Here is a 17,790-nt window from a genome sequence, read left to right as displayed (position 1 = left end):
GGGGCACCACTGAATTTTAGCTCACCCCACGTTTATTTGTTTTCCTTAACAGGCTCTGGAAATTGAAAGCTTTGGGAATTACTCATGTTTTCTTTTTGGGGATGTATCTGAGTACTATGACTACTTTTGTGGACTGTAATGTGTTCAATTTGGATGATGTACCTTTTTATTTTGGATTGCCACTTGAAGCTGGAAAATGTGTAAAACTTAATTTGGATGTTTGGTTTGAATGTTTGTACTTGTGGTGTATGAAATTGTATTTCCGGGATTGTACGACCTAATTCCTTGGATGTAACACGTGAGATGTTTAAGAGCCGTTGCTGAAGTTAATGTGAGCTTAGTAATTGCCTTCTTCGGGAGAATGGTCTTGTAATAGATTGGGTTATTCTTCGAAAGGATTTGGGTTAGAATGCTTGCGTGAGTCCTGGTGAGAGCTGGGCAGGCGCAACCCTTTGGTTCGCCTTAGGGAGAAGTGGGGTCGCCACACTATTCAAAGTTGACCTTAAGAACCTTTCTTGTGGCTTGACTATTAACTCCAAAAAAAAACAACCAAATGCCTTCTTTTTTCTCCTTGGCTGCCGAACCATAGAGAGAGGGAGAGAGAGTGAGAGACTTCAAAATTTCTTGAGATTCTTGAAGATCCAAACTACCCTTTCATCAATCTACTTGAAACCTTGGAAGATCTTGAAAGAAGAGGGCTCCTAGGAGTGGATCTTGCTATCTTCTTGGTCTAATCTTGCTAGGGTTTGAAGCTTTGAAAAGGTAAGTGGCTAATCTACTTCATTCTTTAACCTTTCAAGCAATTTTGGACTAGATCTTGGTGGATTTATGGTATTTATGGAAAACCTATGGTGGATTTAAAAGTTTTATGAAAGTTTAGTATTAGATGCTTTAATGATCTTGGTTCACTTAAATCTTGGTATATTTGGTTAGAAATTGGTGGAATCTTGTCTCTTGATATCCTAGGGTGAATGATTGATGAAACCCTTGAGGATTTGAGTGTGATTTACGGTTTTTTTTGGTGAAAATTGAAGAGTATGTATGCTGAAATTTCTGGTTTAGATGGCTAATTATCATGGGCAAAAATTTCAACTTTACCTTCCTTGAATTTGAGGATTGTTTGTACACTTGAGCTGGAATTTTTTTAGGAGAATTGATGCTACTTGATTCTATGTATGTTGGGTGAAGTATGTTCAAAATTTGTAGGGAAAATGAATTGGTAATGTTGGTTATCTTGTTGGAACAAGTAAGGTTGCGAAAGCTGGAAAAATGGCCTAAGATTAGCCGAAGTTGTGAGTTAAAACCCCAACTTTAATTTTATTATTTTAAAAACTGTTTTGGATGAATTTTAGCTCAAAAGGTTCTATTGGAACTTGATCTTGGTATGTATAATGATTTTGGATCAAAATCTTGAAGTTAAAAGGTGGGAAAAGTAAGATTTCCTCCAAAATTTAGTGGTTGACAATTTTATGGATTGATTTGACTTTGGAGCCTTGTTTTAGTGAAATTTTGGTCGGTTTAGTTCAAGAAACCCTATTAAACTATGATTCTTGTTTATAAGATGATTTTGGGACAAAAGTTACAAATGAAAGTAATTGAAAAGTGAACTTTTGCTATGATTTGCCAGCTAGAAAACTTGTAAAAGTGGAAAGCCTTGTTTGAACTTTAGAAATGCAATTGCTCTATTGGAAAGTTGTATTTTCACTTGAATTGTCGATTTTAAAACCTAAATGGGTTGAAGTGTCTAGGACACTAAAGCCGACTAATTTGAAAACAAAGTTTTCGTACTTAAGTGAGTTGATTTGGTGAACAATAAGGGTTCACTTATTTATTGTAATTGTTTGCCAGGGTTACAATCTGAGCGTGCAGGAGATCCTTCTATAGACACTTAAGTGCCATTTGGTGAGTGTTCTAAGTGCATGTTGCACTTCATACTTGCTTGATATGCGTGTGCCCTGTGAAATTGCTTGTTACCGAACTGTTTGATATTTGAATTGGGTGAGTATGTATTTTGTCTTGCTCAACCCCCTTCTTGCTAGTACTTGTCCTGTTAGTCATTTGGGCTATTGTCCCATTGACTCTTTATTGTGAATTGTTATTCTATGACTATTTGATTGGTTGGTTGGGCTGTTGTCCTACCAACATAACTGCATGTTGTGAATTCCAAAACCCTATTAGCTAGTTAATCGAGTCGAGCAGGCAAGGGTCTGGTCAATTAGATAATGAACCCTGGGTTTACTGTTTTGTCGAGTGGAGTGTTATCTCCTCGACTAATTAGTATGCTCGAGTATTACCACCAGTGTTTATTGTGGCGTGCGGGCCCGGTATAAGGGGTGAAATGGTGAACGAAAATTGGAGTAAAATGGTGTTCTACGGTTATTGGTTTGATAAACATTGATGGAGTCTCAACCACTTGCGAGATGTCCGAGCTACGTGGATCTGGCTTTTGGAAGCCCTTGTATCCTTGAATTGGATTGTTACTTCTTAACTTGCGCTTTAAGTATTTGTCTTATTCTTTCTTGAATTAGTCTTGAATTAAATGTTCTTATTGGTTTGACTGCATGATTTTCTTAGAATCTCATTGGGCCAAAGCTCACTGCATGTTTGTTTTCCTTAACAGGGTGAAAAGTGTTAGCACCCTGAGAATCGTGAGCGTGCTAGCACCTGGTATATTTTGTATTTTGTACTTTTTGGGCTGTAAACTGAACCTTGAATTATATATTAAGATATTTGGAGATGAACGCTTCGGCTTGTAATAGTTAGTATTTATTATTGTTATTGAATGTTTTACTCGTACTTCTTGTCTTGAGGTATTAGTGAGTCCTGGCGAGAGTTGAGCAGGCAGCCCGCCGACCCCTCTGGTTTGCTTTAGAAAAAAGTGGGGTCGTCACAGTTAGTATCAGAGCTCTAGGTTCAAAATGTCCTAGGGTTATATATGAGTTAATAGATATGAAAGGTTAAGAGTGACGGAATAGTATATTAAGTGAATGAATTCTTTAAGAATTGATTTTCTAAGTATTATAGTTTAAGAATTGATAAGTAAGTCTAAATCCCTTCCTTTGGATATCATGTAGGTCATGGATGGAGAGAACAATGGGAATGGAGTTCCTGCTAGACGTCTGCGTGTCCTTCGGTACCAGGAGAGGCCGGGAGGCCCTGTTCGTCAATGGCCGCTTGGGCGACACATTAGGACCTGCAACTGTTAGAGGACGTACTCCTACCCAGACCGAGTGGTCTTAGCGGTGGCAGACGAGAGGAGGAGGTTGGCTAGTGCCAATCGTAGGGCCCAAATTGACCACCAGAGATTGACGGCCATCAAGAATGGGCAGGCTACTAGAATCCGAGAGCTGGTGGAAGATATTTTAATGGAGTAAGAGAGGACCAATGCCTTCCATGAGCAGTTACAGGAAGTGAACGCTCGACTTATTCGGGTTGTAGCAGAGGTTCGAGATCATACCGAGGGCATTCTAGCAGAGTGTGGGGTCTTGATCGAGGGAGTGATTAAAGCTAATGGCCTCGAGAGGGATCCAAGTAGTGGGGGCTCTACGAGTAAGGATGGATCTACCTCCACTCAGGAGATAGGGGTTGTGGTTATACCCTAGTTTAGGCTTGCACTTTTAGAGGTTGTAATATTTTGTATAGGGGATGACGTCTTTTTGTTATTTTGTACATCTGCGACTTAGCACGTTTTGCTGTGATCTTGTTTGTTCCCCTTTCTTTGGAAATGATTTGATGAACTTATCCTAATTTGGTGTAGCTATTATGATCTTTTATGATATATAAAAGTTTACTTTGCTTTTAATTGATTTTATGACTTATACGTATATTTAATTTATTGTCCCACACCTTTAGACCTATGATAAGATATGGACGTTAGAGGATGTGGTCGAGATCGTGGTCGAAAGTGTAGGCAGCCCCAAGGTCTCGGAGGTGACCAGGGATCGGCGGTGAACCAAAATCGGGAACCTAGGATTGAAGTTGGGAATCAGGTGGCTACGCCCATCAATCGCATGACGGATATCTTGGAACGTTTGACGAATAGGCAAGGTCCTGAGCCAGTAAACCAACTTGGAGGATTAGAAAGAGAGGTGGATAAAGCATTAGCGAGATTTCAAAAGTTTTCTCCACCCAAATTTTTAGGAGAACCTAACCCTGAGATAGCTAAAAGTTGGTTGGAGAGAATTGTAGATATATTTGCCGCTTTAAACTACACGGAGGATAGGCAAGTCACTTTTACCGTTTTTCAACTCGAAGGAGCAACTCGAGCATGGTGGAATGTAGTGAGAACTAAGTGGGAAAGAGACCAAATCCAATGGATTTGGGCAAATTTTGTGAGGGAATTCAATAACAACACCTTCCCTCTTTGATTCAAGAGAAACGGGAGGATGCTTTTATTAAGTTGTGACAAGGCACCATGAGCGTGGCTGAATATGAGACCCAATGAACTAAACTATCTAAGTTTGCCCCTGAATTGGTGATAATTGAGAGAAAGAGGGTAAGGCGATTTGTTCAGGGATTGAATGTAGAGATCAATGCAGCATCAGCAGGGCTCAAATTAACACTTTTACCGATGCTTTAGAGAAAGGTCAGAGGGTTGAGAGAGCCAGGCTTCAAGTGAAAACCTTCCAGACAAGAAAAAGAGGTACACCGAGTGGCACCTTAGGGTAGGTTAATAAAGTTACTCCACCGCCAAAGATGGGAAAAGGAGCCGGCAAAATTAAAATACCATGGCCACCGAAAGGAGCTCAATCGAAGGGAGCACAAGGCGGACAAGGGCACCCGGGAACTATCTCACAAGGAGGCCAAGTGCGAACTCCTCGCAAAACTTGTGAATATTGCGGGAAACCAAGACATGGTAGATAACTGCTAGAAAAAGACGGGGAAGTGTTAACACTGCAAAAGTGCTGAACATCAGGTGACTAATTGCCCCGAGAGGACCCGTCTAGAGAGTGAAATTCAGAGGTCGGATAAACCAGTTTTTAGGCAATCAAGTACAGGAGAAAGTCGACCTAAAATATCAGCTAGGGTATTTGCTCTAGACTAGCAACAAGACCCTGATCCCTCTGCGGTGATACAAGGTACGATCCATATTTACCATCGTCTAGTTAAGATTTTAATCGATCCGGGTGCAACCCATTCTTTCGTGAACCCCTGATTTTATGTGTGGTTTCGATGTGAAACCTATTAAGTTGCCCTATGATCTAGAGGTCGGGACACTTACGGGGGATCGATGTTTGATTGCCAACTTAATGTATAAAAATTGTGAGATATGGGTTGGAAAGCGTAAACTGTTGGCAGATTTGATGAGTTTAACCATTAAGGGGTATAATGTTATCTTGGGAATGGATTGGTTAGTCCAATACCATACTCAATTAGACTATAAGGTGAAAGTGGTAGAGCTGCGTATTCCTAGAGAAGCAACCCTAAAATTGGATGTGAAGGATAGGCTAGATTCGTCTACTCTTATTTCTGGAATTCGGGCTAGAAAGTTATTATATTAAATAAAGGGGTACAAGGGTACCTAGCATTTTTAATCAATACTCCAAAAGATTAATTGAAGTTGGATGATGTACCGGTAGTGAAGGAATTTTCTAACGTCTTTCCTAATGAGCTAGCATCCTTGCCACAAGAAAGGAAGTAGAGTTTAAGATTGACCTAGTTCCTGGGGCAGAACCTATATCTAAAACTCCGTATCGGATGGCTCCTATTGAGTTAAAAGAATTAAAATTACAACTACAGGATATGTTAGAACGAAGGTTTATAAAAGAAAGTGATTATGCGTGGGGAGCACCTGTATTGTTTGTTAACAAGAAAGATGGAAGTTTGAGATTGTGCATAAACTACCGGGGTTTGAACAATGTCACCATTAAGAATAAATACCCTTTACCTCACATTGATGAATTATTTGATCAGTTAGAAGGAGGTATGATATTTTCTAAACTGAATCTTAGACAAGGGTATTACCAGTTGAGAATTAAGAAAGAGGACGTACCAAAGGCTGTTTTTAATTCTAGGTATGGACATTTTGAATTTATGGTGATGCCTTTTTGGGTTAACTAATGCCCCTACAGCTTTTAAGGACTAAATGCATCGAGTTTTTAGACCCTACATGGATCAGTTTGTGGTGATTTTTATTGATGGTATTTTAGTCTATTCAAAAACACGAGAAGATCATGAACACCATTTGAGAGTAGTGCTACAAACCCTGAGAGAGCACCAATTGTACACTAGGTTCAGCAAATGTGACTTTTGGTTGGAGGAAATATCTTTTCTGGGGCATATAATCTCTAAGGACGGAATCACAGTGGACCCAACTAAGTTAGAAGCTGTTACCAAGTGGAAACAACTGAAAAATCCTACTGAAGTTCGTAGTTTCTTGGATTTAGCAGGGTATTATCGCTGTTTCATCAAAGATTTCTCCAAGATTGCTGGACCGATAACTGAGTTGACTAAAAAGCATAATAAGTTCATGTGAAATGCTAAGTGTGAAAATAGCTTCCGAGATTTAAAATGGCAGTTGACTAGAGCACCTGTTTTAATTTAACTAGTGGGAATGACGGATTCACAGTTTATACTGATGCTTCAAAAGAAGGTTTGGAATGTGTGTTGATGCAGAATGAAAATATAATTGCTTATGCTTCCAGAAAGTTGAAAGCTCATGAGCAGAATTGCCCGACCCATGATTTAGAATTAGCAGCGGTGATTTTTGCTTTAAAAAGTGGAGACATTACTTGTATGGAGTGACATTTGAGGTGTATACAGACCACAAGAGTCTTAAGTCCTTGTTTTTCCAAAAGGAATTGAATCTAAGACAACGTTGGTAGATGAAATTCTTAGAAGATTATGATTATACAATCAACTATCACCCGGAAAAGGCTAATGTGGTAGCTGATGCCTTAAGTTGTAAAGTTCAAATAACAGGGTTGATGGTTAAGGAATGGCACATGATAGAACAAGTAAGCAAGTGAAATCCACGTGTAGAACGACAGAGTGATTTGTGAAAATATCCAAGTGAAATCTACTTTGTTGGACCGTCTCAAAGAGATGCAAAAGAAAGACCCTATGGTACAGAATTGGATAGAAATGGTGCAAAAAAGTTAAGTATAGGACTTTAATGTAGGACCTGAGGGGGTCTTGAGGTTTTGAAACCCAATAGTTGTGCTAAAGGATAAAAGTTTGAAAAGGAGATTTTGGAAGAAATCCACCGTTCCAGATACACGGTGCATCTAGAAAGTAATAAAATGTACCAAAACTTGAAATTGCTCTATTAGTGGGATAATATGAAAAGGGAGATTGCCCAATTTGTATAGATTTGCCTGATTTGTCAGCAAATTAAAGTTGAGCACCAAAAACCATTAGGATTATTACAACCCTTAGAGGTATCCGAGTGGAAGTGGGAACACATTACAATGGATTTTGTGTCAGGGTTACCAAGGACTCAAAAGGGACATGATGCCATTTAGGTAATAGTTGACCGATTAACTAAGTCAGCTCATTTCTTATCTCTTAACATGAAATATTCTTAGGAAAAATTAGTTAAGTTATATATAGATGAGATTATAAGGTTGCATGGAGCGCCAGTGAGTATAGTGTCTGATCGAGATCGTCGGTTTGTATCACAACTTTGGCAAAAGGTACAAGAGAGCTTGGGAACTAAGTTGAATCTTAGCACTACGTACCATTCTCAGACCGATGGACAAACAGAGAGAACAATCCAAACTCTTGAAGATATGTTGAGGACTTGTGTTTTGGATTTCGGAGGGAGTTGGGAACAATACTTGACTTTAGTAGAGTTTGCTTATAAAAATAACTACCACTCATCCATTCAAATGGCACCATAGAAGGCGCTATATGGAAGGAAGTGTAGGTCACCGATTCATTGGCATAGAATAGAAGAACGAAGAATTTTGAACCCTACAACGGTGCCTTGGATTGGAGAAGCATATGAGAAGGTAAAACTAATACGTCAAAGAATTCAAGTAGCTCAAAACCGGCAAAAGAGGTATGCAGATAATCGAATAAAAAACTTGGAGTTCGAGATTGGAGACAAGGTGTTCCTTAGAGTCACGCCACTTAAGGCAAGTATCATGTCGAGGAAAGGAAAGAAACTTAAGCCGAGATATGTAGGACCTTTTGAGATTCTCCAATTCGTGGAAAACATGGCGTATCATCCGGAGCTACCAGCGAGTTTATCTAGGATACATAATGTAATTCATGTTTCTATGCTCAAGACATATCATCCCGACCCTGCTCACGTGTTTTAGTTAGGAGACATTGAAATAGATGAATTACTGACCTATGAGGAGCAAGCTGTATAGTTTTTAGACCGAAAAGTGAAAGAGTTGAGGCATAAGCAAATCTCCTTAGTAAAAGTGCTTTGCAGAAACCATGAAATTGAAGAAACTACATAGGAATTAGAAGAGGAAATGCAAAATGATAAAGTTTGCATTCATTTAGTGATTTACTTGTTAATTGTTAAACGAGTTTCTCTTACTTGTTTATTTTAACATTCGAGCGATTAATTTCTTGAAAATTGTTGATTTTGTGACTTATTAGTGAAATTGGCCAAAACCCTAGAAGAATGTAAGTTGAGATATTAGTGGAGTTAAGAAAGATTTTGGAAGTTAAAAAAAGGTTAGAAAAGTCAAGGGTGGAGAGTAAGAAAGTTTCAGTGGAGGACACTATTTGGGCACTATTCAAAGTTGACCTTGAGAACCTTTCTTGTGGCTTGAATATTAACTCCAAAAAAAACAACCAAAAGCCTTCATTTTTTTCCTTGGCTGCTGAACCATAGAGAGAGGAAGAGAGAGTGAGAGACTTCAAAATTTCTTGAGATTCTTGAAGATCTAAGCTACACTTTCATCAACCTACTTGAAACCTTGGAAGATCTTGAGAGAAGAGGGCTCCTAGGAGTGGATCTTGCTATCTTCTTGGTCTAATCTTGCTAGGGTTTGAAGTTTTGAAGAGGTAAGTGGCTAATCTACTTCATTCTTTAACTTTTCAAGCAATTTTGGACTAGACATTGGTGGATTTATGATATTTATGGAAAATCTATAGTGGATTTGAAAGTTTTATGGAAGTTTAGTATTAGATGCTTTAATGATCTTGGTTCACTTAAATCTTGGTATATTTGGCTAGAAATTGGTGGAATCTTGTCTCTTGATATCCTAGAGTTAATGATTGATGAAACTCTTGAGAATTTGAGTGTGATTTATTGTGGATTCTTGTCTCTTGATATCCTAGGGTTAATGATTGATGAAACCCTTGAGAATTTGAGTGTGATTTATGGTTATTGTTGGTGAAAATTGAAGAGTATATATGCTGAAATTTCTGGTTTAGATGGCTAATTATCATGGGCAAAAATTTCAACTTTACCTTCCTTGAATTTGAGGCTTGTCTCTTGATATCCTAGGGTTAATGATTGATGAAACCCTTGAGGATTTGAGTGTGATTTATGGTTATTGTTGGTGAAAATTGAAGAGTATGTATGCTGAAATTTCTGGTTTAGATGGCTAATTATCATGGGCAAAAATTTCAGCTTTACCTTCCTTGAATTTGAGGCTTGTTTGTACACTTGAGCTGAAATTTTTTTAGGAGAATTGATGCTACTTGATTCTATGTATGTTGGGTGAAGTATGTTCAAAATTTGTAGGAAAAATGAAGTGGTAATGTTGGTTATCTTGTTGGAACAAGTAAGGTTGCGAAAGCTGGAAAAATGGCCTAAGATTAGCCGAAATTGTGAGTTAAAACCCCAACTTTAATTTTGTTATTTTAAAAACTGTTTTGGATGCATTTTAGCTCAAAAGGTTTTATTGGAACTTGGTCTTGGTATGTATAATTATTTTGGATCAAAATCTTGAAGTTAAAAAGGGGGAAAAGTAAGATTTCCTCCAAAATTTAGTGGTTGACAATTTTATGGATTGATTTGACTTTGGATCCTTGTTTTCATGAAATTTTGGTCGGTTTAGTTCAAGAAACCCTATTAAACTGTGATTCTTGTTTATTAAATGATTTTGGGACAAAAGCTACGAATGAAAGTAATTGAAAAGTGAACTTTTGCTATGATTTGCCTGCTAGAAAACTTGTAAAAGTGGAAAACCTTGTTTGAACTTTCGAAATGCAATTGCTCTATTGGAAAGTTGTATTTTCACTTAAATTGTCGATTTTAAAGCCTAAATAGGTTGAAGTGTCTAGGACGCTAAAGTTGAGTAATTTGAAAACAAAGTTTTCGTATTTAAGTGAGTTGATTTGGTAAACAATAAGGGTTCACTTATATGTTGTAATTGTTTGCCAGGATTGCAATCTGAGCGTGCAGGAGATCCTTCTGTAGATGCTTAAGTGCTATTTGGTGAGTGTTCTAAGTGCATGTTGCACTTCATACTTGCTTGACATATGTGTGCCCTGTGAAATTGCCTGTTACTGAATTGTTTGATATTTGACTTGGGTGAGCATATACTTTATCTTGCTCAACCCCCTTCTTGCTCGTACTTGTCCATTAGTCGTTTGGGCTGTTGTCCCATCGACTCTGTATTGTGAATTGTTATTCTATGACTATTTGATTGGTTGGTTGGGCTGTTGTCCCACCAAAATAACTGCATGTTGGGAATTCCAAAACCCGGTTGGCTAGTTAATCGAGTCGAGTCGGTAAGGGTCTGGTCTATTAGATAACGAACCCTGGATCTACCATTTTTGTCGAGTAGGGTGTTATCTTCTCGACTGATTGGTATGCTCAAATATAAACATCATTGTTTATTGTGGCGTGCGGGCCCGGTATAGGTGGTGAAATGGTGAACGAGAATTGGAGTAAATCGGTGTTCTACGGTTATTAGTTTGATAAACGTTGATGGAGTGTCAACCACTTGCGAGATGTCTGAGTTACTTGGATCTGGCTTTTGGAAGCCCTTGTATCCTTGAATTGGATTGTTACTTCTTAACTTGCGCTTTAAGTATTTGGCTTATTCTTTCTTGAATTGGTCTTGAATTAAATGTTCTTGTTGGTTTGACTGCATGATTTTTTTAGAATCTCATTGGACGAAAGCTCACTGTATTCTTGTTTTCCTTAATAGGGGGAAAAGTGTTAGCACCTGAGAGTCGTGAGCGTGCTAGCAGCTGGTATATTTTGTATTTTATACTTTTGGGCTATAAGTTGATCCTTGAATTTTGTATTAAGACATTTTGGAGATGAATGCTTCAGCTTGTAATAGTTAGTATTTATTGGTGTTATTAAATAATTTACTCGTACTTCTTGTCTTGAAATATTGTGAGTCTTGATGAGAGTTGGACAGGCGCCCAGCCGATCCCTCTGGTTCGCCTTAGGGGAAAGTGAGATCGTCACACTAGATGCAAATTCCTTATGAGAATTAATAGACAATTCTCTTTTAAGACCAACCTATAAGGAGAAAGTTCTTTTGGATTCAAAAAGTTCGAAAAATTCTCGTAGTCACCTTCATCTCTTTTAGTAAGTATCCTATCAATACTAGTATAAATATGGGGCTATCCAAGAAACCGGTTAATTATCATTTGATTTAAACTATTAATAGAACTATTGATAACTGATAAGGTGCACTTGTTAGTCATTTGATATGGGTTTAAAGCATAGATGCTTAAGTCCAAGAATACAAAACCTATCAATCTGATTAGTAACAATTTGATTGGAATACACTGTCTGATAGGGTGTTAATTGTCAGTAATTTTATTATTAATTTCCCCTTTTTGTCCTTATCAAATATTGTTTTAAATTGTTAATATATACTTATATTTGGTATTTGAACCTATCTACAGGAAATGGAACTAAAAAGGGCTAAAGAGGGGGACCTGTTGGAGGAAATTGCTCCACACGTGGGAGACTCCAAAAAGCTTCACAAACCCTGGCCCACATGGAGCTATAGACGGATTGCATTCCCTTTTGCTGATTAGGAGTGTTTTGAACATTGAAGTCTTTGCCTAGCAATAGGAAACAAAAAGGAGAAAAAGTCGGCAGAGCTTCAATTCACGGCTGGCACCCTTTTCTCTCAATTCGGGGAGACCACTAGACAAGAAGTCATTTGTTTAGAATAGTAGAACTTTGTTTTCTTGGTTTTTTTGGGGGCAGTCCCTTCGCTTTTTCATTATCTTTGGGATCGCTTTGCCGTTCCTTCCAGGGGACTACTGGAAAAACAAATTCTCAATCTCGATTAATAGCAAGAAATCGATGCCTTGTGAATCAATTAATGCGCGTGGAGATTTACTTATGCGGCGTGGTTAAGCTTTCCATCTAGTCAAGGATCAACTCGACGGCGCAGTCCCGAATATCTGTGAGATCTAATTAGTTTTCATGCGTTCATTAATTTGTTAATATTTGCACGTTGTCTACTTGAATTTTCTTGGGATTATTTTGTTAATTGGATGTCAAGGGCCCGATGTTCAATGCGACTTATTAATCTCCTGTCAAATTAGTCAATTAAATCCGTAATTATTTAATTGATTAATATCAGTGGCAACTGGCGTGTTTACACACTAGGGGAACGTGCAATCTAATTTAAATAACTCTCGTAGTGTGTTATTGATTGGGGTTAGGTTTTTCTAGTTCTTAATGCATTTGAGAAATTAATTCCTGCGGTCGTACCTAGGAGTATTTTCTGGTTAGGGGTAATTAATGGTCATACCTTGGTTATCAATAAATTAAGGAAAAATTGGTCGTTAGAATTCGTCAGCGACTATAACTAGTCTATTAATAAATTAAGTGAATCTCCCTTGCATCAATGATCGGGTAAGTGGACTGTATCTGAGTAGTTGTATCCTTGGTTAAAATTTATCTATTCTTGATTTAATTACTGCCTATATTCGTGCTAGTTAATTATTTATTTTTAGTTGAATTGTTTTTAGTTTCAGTCCGATAAAATCCCCCTTTACCAATTGGAATTTCAAAGAGACAAATATCCCCAATCCCTGAGGAGACGACCCTGCTTGCCACTGTCTACTATTTAGTAAATTTTGTCAACTAATTAATTCTGGTATATCAGATTAAGCAAACTCTTCGGAAACAGAGTGAATCAAGTAACCCGTTGCACACCTAGAGTCCCTGCTCCAGTACCTGGGATTAATTATTGACTACTTTAGTGGTCGTTAGGTTTTTATTATTATTATTGCACAGGTTCGACACCTGCCAATTTTTGGCGCCGCTGCTGGGGACTGGTGTTAATTATTTGTTTCTTTTTAAGTTCATTTTTTGTTGTAATTTTCTGGTATTTTTCTAGTGTATGCCTCATTCTTCTCGTACAGGTGAGTTGATTTTCGACCCTGAAATAGAGAAGACTGCACGCCGAATTAGGAAAGAAACTAGACAGCTTAGAGAAGAGCAATCAAATGCTACACCTCACGGATCTAATCCAGAGGTGGAGTCGACAAATTTGCGTAGTGATCACTCGAGTGATTCGGATCAAGAGGAAGTCACCATGGCAAATGCACGAACATTGAGGGAGTTGGCTGCTTCTGATTTAACTTAGCAGCCTCTGTGCTTATTTTCCCAAGTTTAAATGATAACACTCCATTTGAGTTAAAATCTGGTCTAATTCATCTCTTGCCATCTTTTCATGGTTTACCAGGTGAAGAGCCTTACAAGCATTTGCAAGAGTTCGACGTCGTCTGCAACAGTATGAAACCCCCGAAAATTACAGAAGAATAGATAAAAATGAGGGCCTTCCCATTCTCTTTGAAGGACTCCGCGAAAGATTGGTTGTACTCCTTACCACCAGGTAGTATCACTACGTGGGACTAACTGAAGAAAAAATTCTTGAACAAGTACTTTCCGGCATCTCGAGCTGCAAGCCTAAGGAAGGAGATATGCGGTATCAAACAACACCCAGACGAGTCTCTCTATGAGTACTGGGAGAGGTTTCAGAAGCTGTACATCAAATACTCTCAGCATCAGATAAGTGAGCAGCTGCTCATCCAATATTTCTATGAAGGGCTACTTTTTAGGGACAGAAGTATAATCGATGCTGCAAGTGGAGGGGCGTTGGTGAACAAGACTTCTCGAGAAGCATGGGAGTTGATTGAAGGGATGGCTGAGAATTCACAGCAGTTTGGTTCAAGAGAGGACATCCCGACGCGTAAGGTGAATGAGGTAGAAACATTCTCTATCCAACAGCAACTCTCCGAATTGACTTCTTTCGTACGACAACTAACTGTGGGAAGTGTCTCACAAGCCAAAGTATGTGGAGTATGCACTGCTTTGGGTCACTCTACGGAGATGTGTCCACTAGTTCAAGAAGAAAATGCGGAGCAAGTGAACATGGCTGGTCACGCGCCCGCGCCAAGACAGCCATACGACCCATATTCGAATACGTACAATCCAGGTTGGAGAGATCATCCTAACTTCAACTATGGAGGAAATAGGCAGTCAAATTTTGTGCCAAATAGACAGCAAGGGCATCAACAGCAGTACCACCCTCGCCCATCACCACCCCCTTCGAACTCAAGTCCGTCCTTGGAAGAGATGACGGAACAATTAATTGCTAATCAACAAAAGATGGATTTTGACCTACAAAGTATGAGGAATCAATTGGGACAGGTGCAAGCAATACAGAGTCAGATGGCAATAGCAATCAACCGCCTGGAATCCCAAGTTTATGAAAAATTGCCGTCTCAACCTGAACTGAACCTGAAGAATGTGAGCGCAATGACCTCAAGGAGTGGAAAGGAAATCCAAGGACCTGAGCTCGTGATTCCTAAGGACAAGGACGAGGAACGAATTGAGAAAGAGCTTGAAGAGGAGGGTAGAAGCAACAAGGAACCGAAGGTACTCCCAGACCCATTCAGTACAGTTAAGACTAACCCACCACCTTTTCCTAACAGGTTGGAGAAATCGAAGAAACAAGATAAAGAAAAGGAGATTCTAGAGGTGTTTCGAAAGGTGGCAATCAATATCCTTTTGATGAACGCGATCTAGCAAGTGCCAAAATACGCTAAATTCTTGAAAAGCTTGTGCGTCAATAAGAAGAAATTGAGGGGGGATGAGTATGTTGTGGTAGGTGAGAACGTTTCAGCGATTTTACAAAGAAAACTACCACCTAAATGCGGAGACCCAGGTATGTTTACTATCCCCTGTAAGATTGGACATTCTAATATCAAAAATGCCATGCTAGATTTAGGGGTTTCTATTAATGTGATGCCTAAATCAGTCCATGATTCCCTAAATTTAGGACATTTAAAAGAAACAGGGATAATAATTCAATTGGTTGATCGTACATTTGCTTATCCGGATGGGTAGTTGAGGATGTTTTAGTGCAAGTAGATGGATTAATTTTTCCTACTGATTTTTATGTGCTTTACATGGATGATGAAAGTAACACAAATCCATCACCCATTATATTAGGAAGGCCATTCTTGAGTACTGCCCAAACTAAGATTGATGTTAGTAAGGATACTCTCACAATGGAATTCGATGGAGAAATAGTCCACTTCAATATTTTTAATACAATAAAACATCCTGTTAACTCTCATTCTATGTTTGCTATTCATGCTACTAATCCCTCTGTGCAAGAATTTTTTAAGTTTGGTTGTAGGGGTAAATTCAAAATTCCTGCGAACAAGTATCAGGGAATGAAAGCAATTTATGAGGTGAAAATGAGTAGAAAATTTAGAAAGAAGGCTGCATTTAATGGCTATTTGGATCCCGAAGGAGGGCCACTGATTACAAGAAAAATTGAATTACGTCCAGATTGAAGAGTGGTGTTCAACGTCTAGCCAAACACGTTAAAAAAAGGCGCTTTCTGGGAGGCAACCCAAATATGGATTTTATTGTTTTTCGTTGTTCATTTTTTTCGCTTTATCGTTTCTTAGTTGGGTAGTAGTCGGTTTTAATATTTTCCTTCACTGTGATCAAGAAGTGCAATCTTGGCGTGCCCACGCCGTGTTAGTGTCTCCCGAGGTCAGTGGACGTTTACCAATCTTTGCGTGCCCATGCCATGTTGGTAAAATCTCAACATCTCGTGACGTTGGCAGGAAGTGCAATCTTGGCGTGCCCACGCCGTGTTAATGCCTCCCGAGATTAGTGGACGTTTTATAATCTTGACGTGTCCACGCTGTATTTGACAACCCAAAAACAAAGGTAATATAAAAAAAAAAAATTTAGAAGAAATAAAAAATAAAATTATTTTCCTTTCAAACCTTCAGCTTTGTTTTTTTCTCACAAATTCAAATTTTTAAATATAAATTTTAAAAAAAAAGAAATTGTTTTTTGAAAAGTAAAGAACCAAAAGCTATTTTTTTCTTTTTCTTTTTTTTTCTTTCTTTCTTCTTTTTCTTTCTTTTTCTTCTTTCTTTCCTTCTTCTTCTTTTTCCTTCTTTTCTTCTTCCCCGATCCCTTCTTCCCTTCGCACGCCGCCGCCTCTCATCACCTCGCACGCTGCCATCAGCACCGCGCGCCTCCCTCCGCCTCATTTCCCAAAGCAAGCTTGCTTTCTCTCTCTCTCCCTCTCTCAATTCTCGTCCGCCTCACTAGCCTCTCTCCACTTTACCCATAACCCACGGCTGCGCCCATCTCCCTACCGCACGCCTCCACCCAGCTCATCCGCCACCAGCTCGTGCGACCCTTCCTCCAGCCCGCCTCTCTCTCTCTCTCTCTCTCCCCTGCTCTGAGGTCGCAGCCGCGAGACCTCCACCAGCGACGTCACCTGCGCGCGCGTAGCTCGCAAGCGAACGTCACCCCTGCTTCGCTGCCAGCCTCACTCACCCACAGACGCTGACAACTCACTCCACCTCGCCGCTCCTCCTCTCGCACGCCGTCGCCAGCAGTCCCGTTCTTCTCACCACCTGTCCATCTTTGACAGGTGGAGCGACAATGGTGAGATCAAAGTCCTCTTCTAGGTCCAGAGCCTCTCGACCTCAGCCGATCCCAACCCCACCCAACCGTTCCCGCCTCACCCACCGCTATGGCCACGCCACGGTCCCCGTAATTTCAGGGAAGTTCCGTTGCCTTTCCTCTAGCTTTTGTTATTTATTTGTTACATTGAGAGCAATGTGTGTGTGGGGGGGATTTGGATTTGACTAGTGGATCTCTTCAATTTTCTGTCTTTCTTTAATTTTCTGTCTTTCTTTAATTTTCTGCCTGGCTTGCTGTTGTCTTGGTGAATATTTTGGCAACTCACTCTTCTATTACTGGTTGTAATTTATTCTATGAATTTAGTTTCGGTGGCAAGTAAGAGCATGTTGTCCTGGTGAATATTTTGAGTTTAATGACTTGGTGCAATTTGTGGCTAACTTGTTTAGGGAATGTAAATATTTTGCTGGCACTGTTGTGTAGATTGGTCCGCTGTTGACCTTAGTTCTCCATGTTTAGGAGATGACGTGGGTCATAATCTTTAATTGTCTGGTATTTTGGTATTTTATTGAGAATAACATTGGCTATACTCCGCTGGTGTCGTCACCCAGTAACCAGGAGTTTTCACCAAAAGTGTCGATTCTCACATCAAAAAGTGACGATATTTATGAGTAGGTAGTTCTAGAGCTGTGAAAAGTTGGGTAACTGGGCTCTTTCATCTAAAAATGTCAGAGTTCACGTCAAAAGACTTGAATGGCTTGGGACTAAGCATTTATTCGTTCAAAAAGGAAAAAAAAGAAAAAAAAGGAAAAAAAAAAAGAGAACAGATGTGAAAAATATGTAAGCCTATGATTATGTTGGCCCGCCGATCCTTGGTTTTCAATGTTGAGATTTTGGTTGCCAGTTGACTCAATTGCTAACTGTTACTAGTTTAATATTTTGATTCCTAGGCGAGTTAGCCATGAATTGAACGAGTCTGTGATCTTAGG

General features: G+C 39.2%; 1 protein-coding gene across 1 annotated transcript; it reads left to right on the top strand.

The window, feature by feature from the left end:
- The first annotated feature begins 13,669 nt into the window (after nt 1-13,669).
- On the top strand, nt 13,670-14,929 carry LOC140012646 (uncharacterized). Its single transcript, XM_072060922.1, has 2 exons — nt 13,670-13,733; nt 13,845-14,929. Exons 1-2 carry the CDS (start codon nt 13,670-13,672, stop codon nt 14,927-14,929), a joined length of 1,149 nt encoding a protein of 382 aa, XP_071917023.1.
- The last annotated feature ends 2,861 nt before the right edge of the window (nt 14,930-17,790 follow it).

The sequence above is a fragment of the Coffea arabica genome, chromosome 8e, assembly GCF_036785885.1.
Source record: "Coffea arabica cultivar ET-39 chromosome 8e, Coffea Arabica ET-39 HiFi, whole genome shotgun sequence".
Classification (NCBI taxonomy): domain Eukaryota; kingdom Viridiplantae; phylum Streptophyta; class Magnoliopsida; order Gentianales; family Rubiaceae; genus Coffea; species Coffea arabica.
This window is presented reverse-complemented; position numbering and strand designations above follow the sequence as displayed.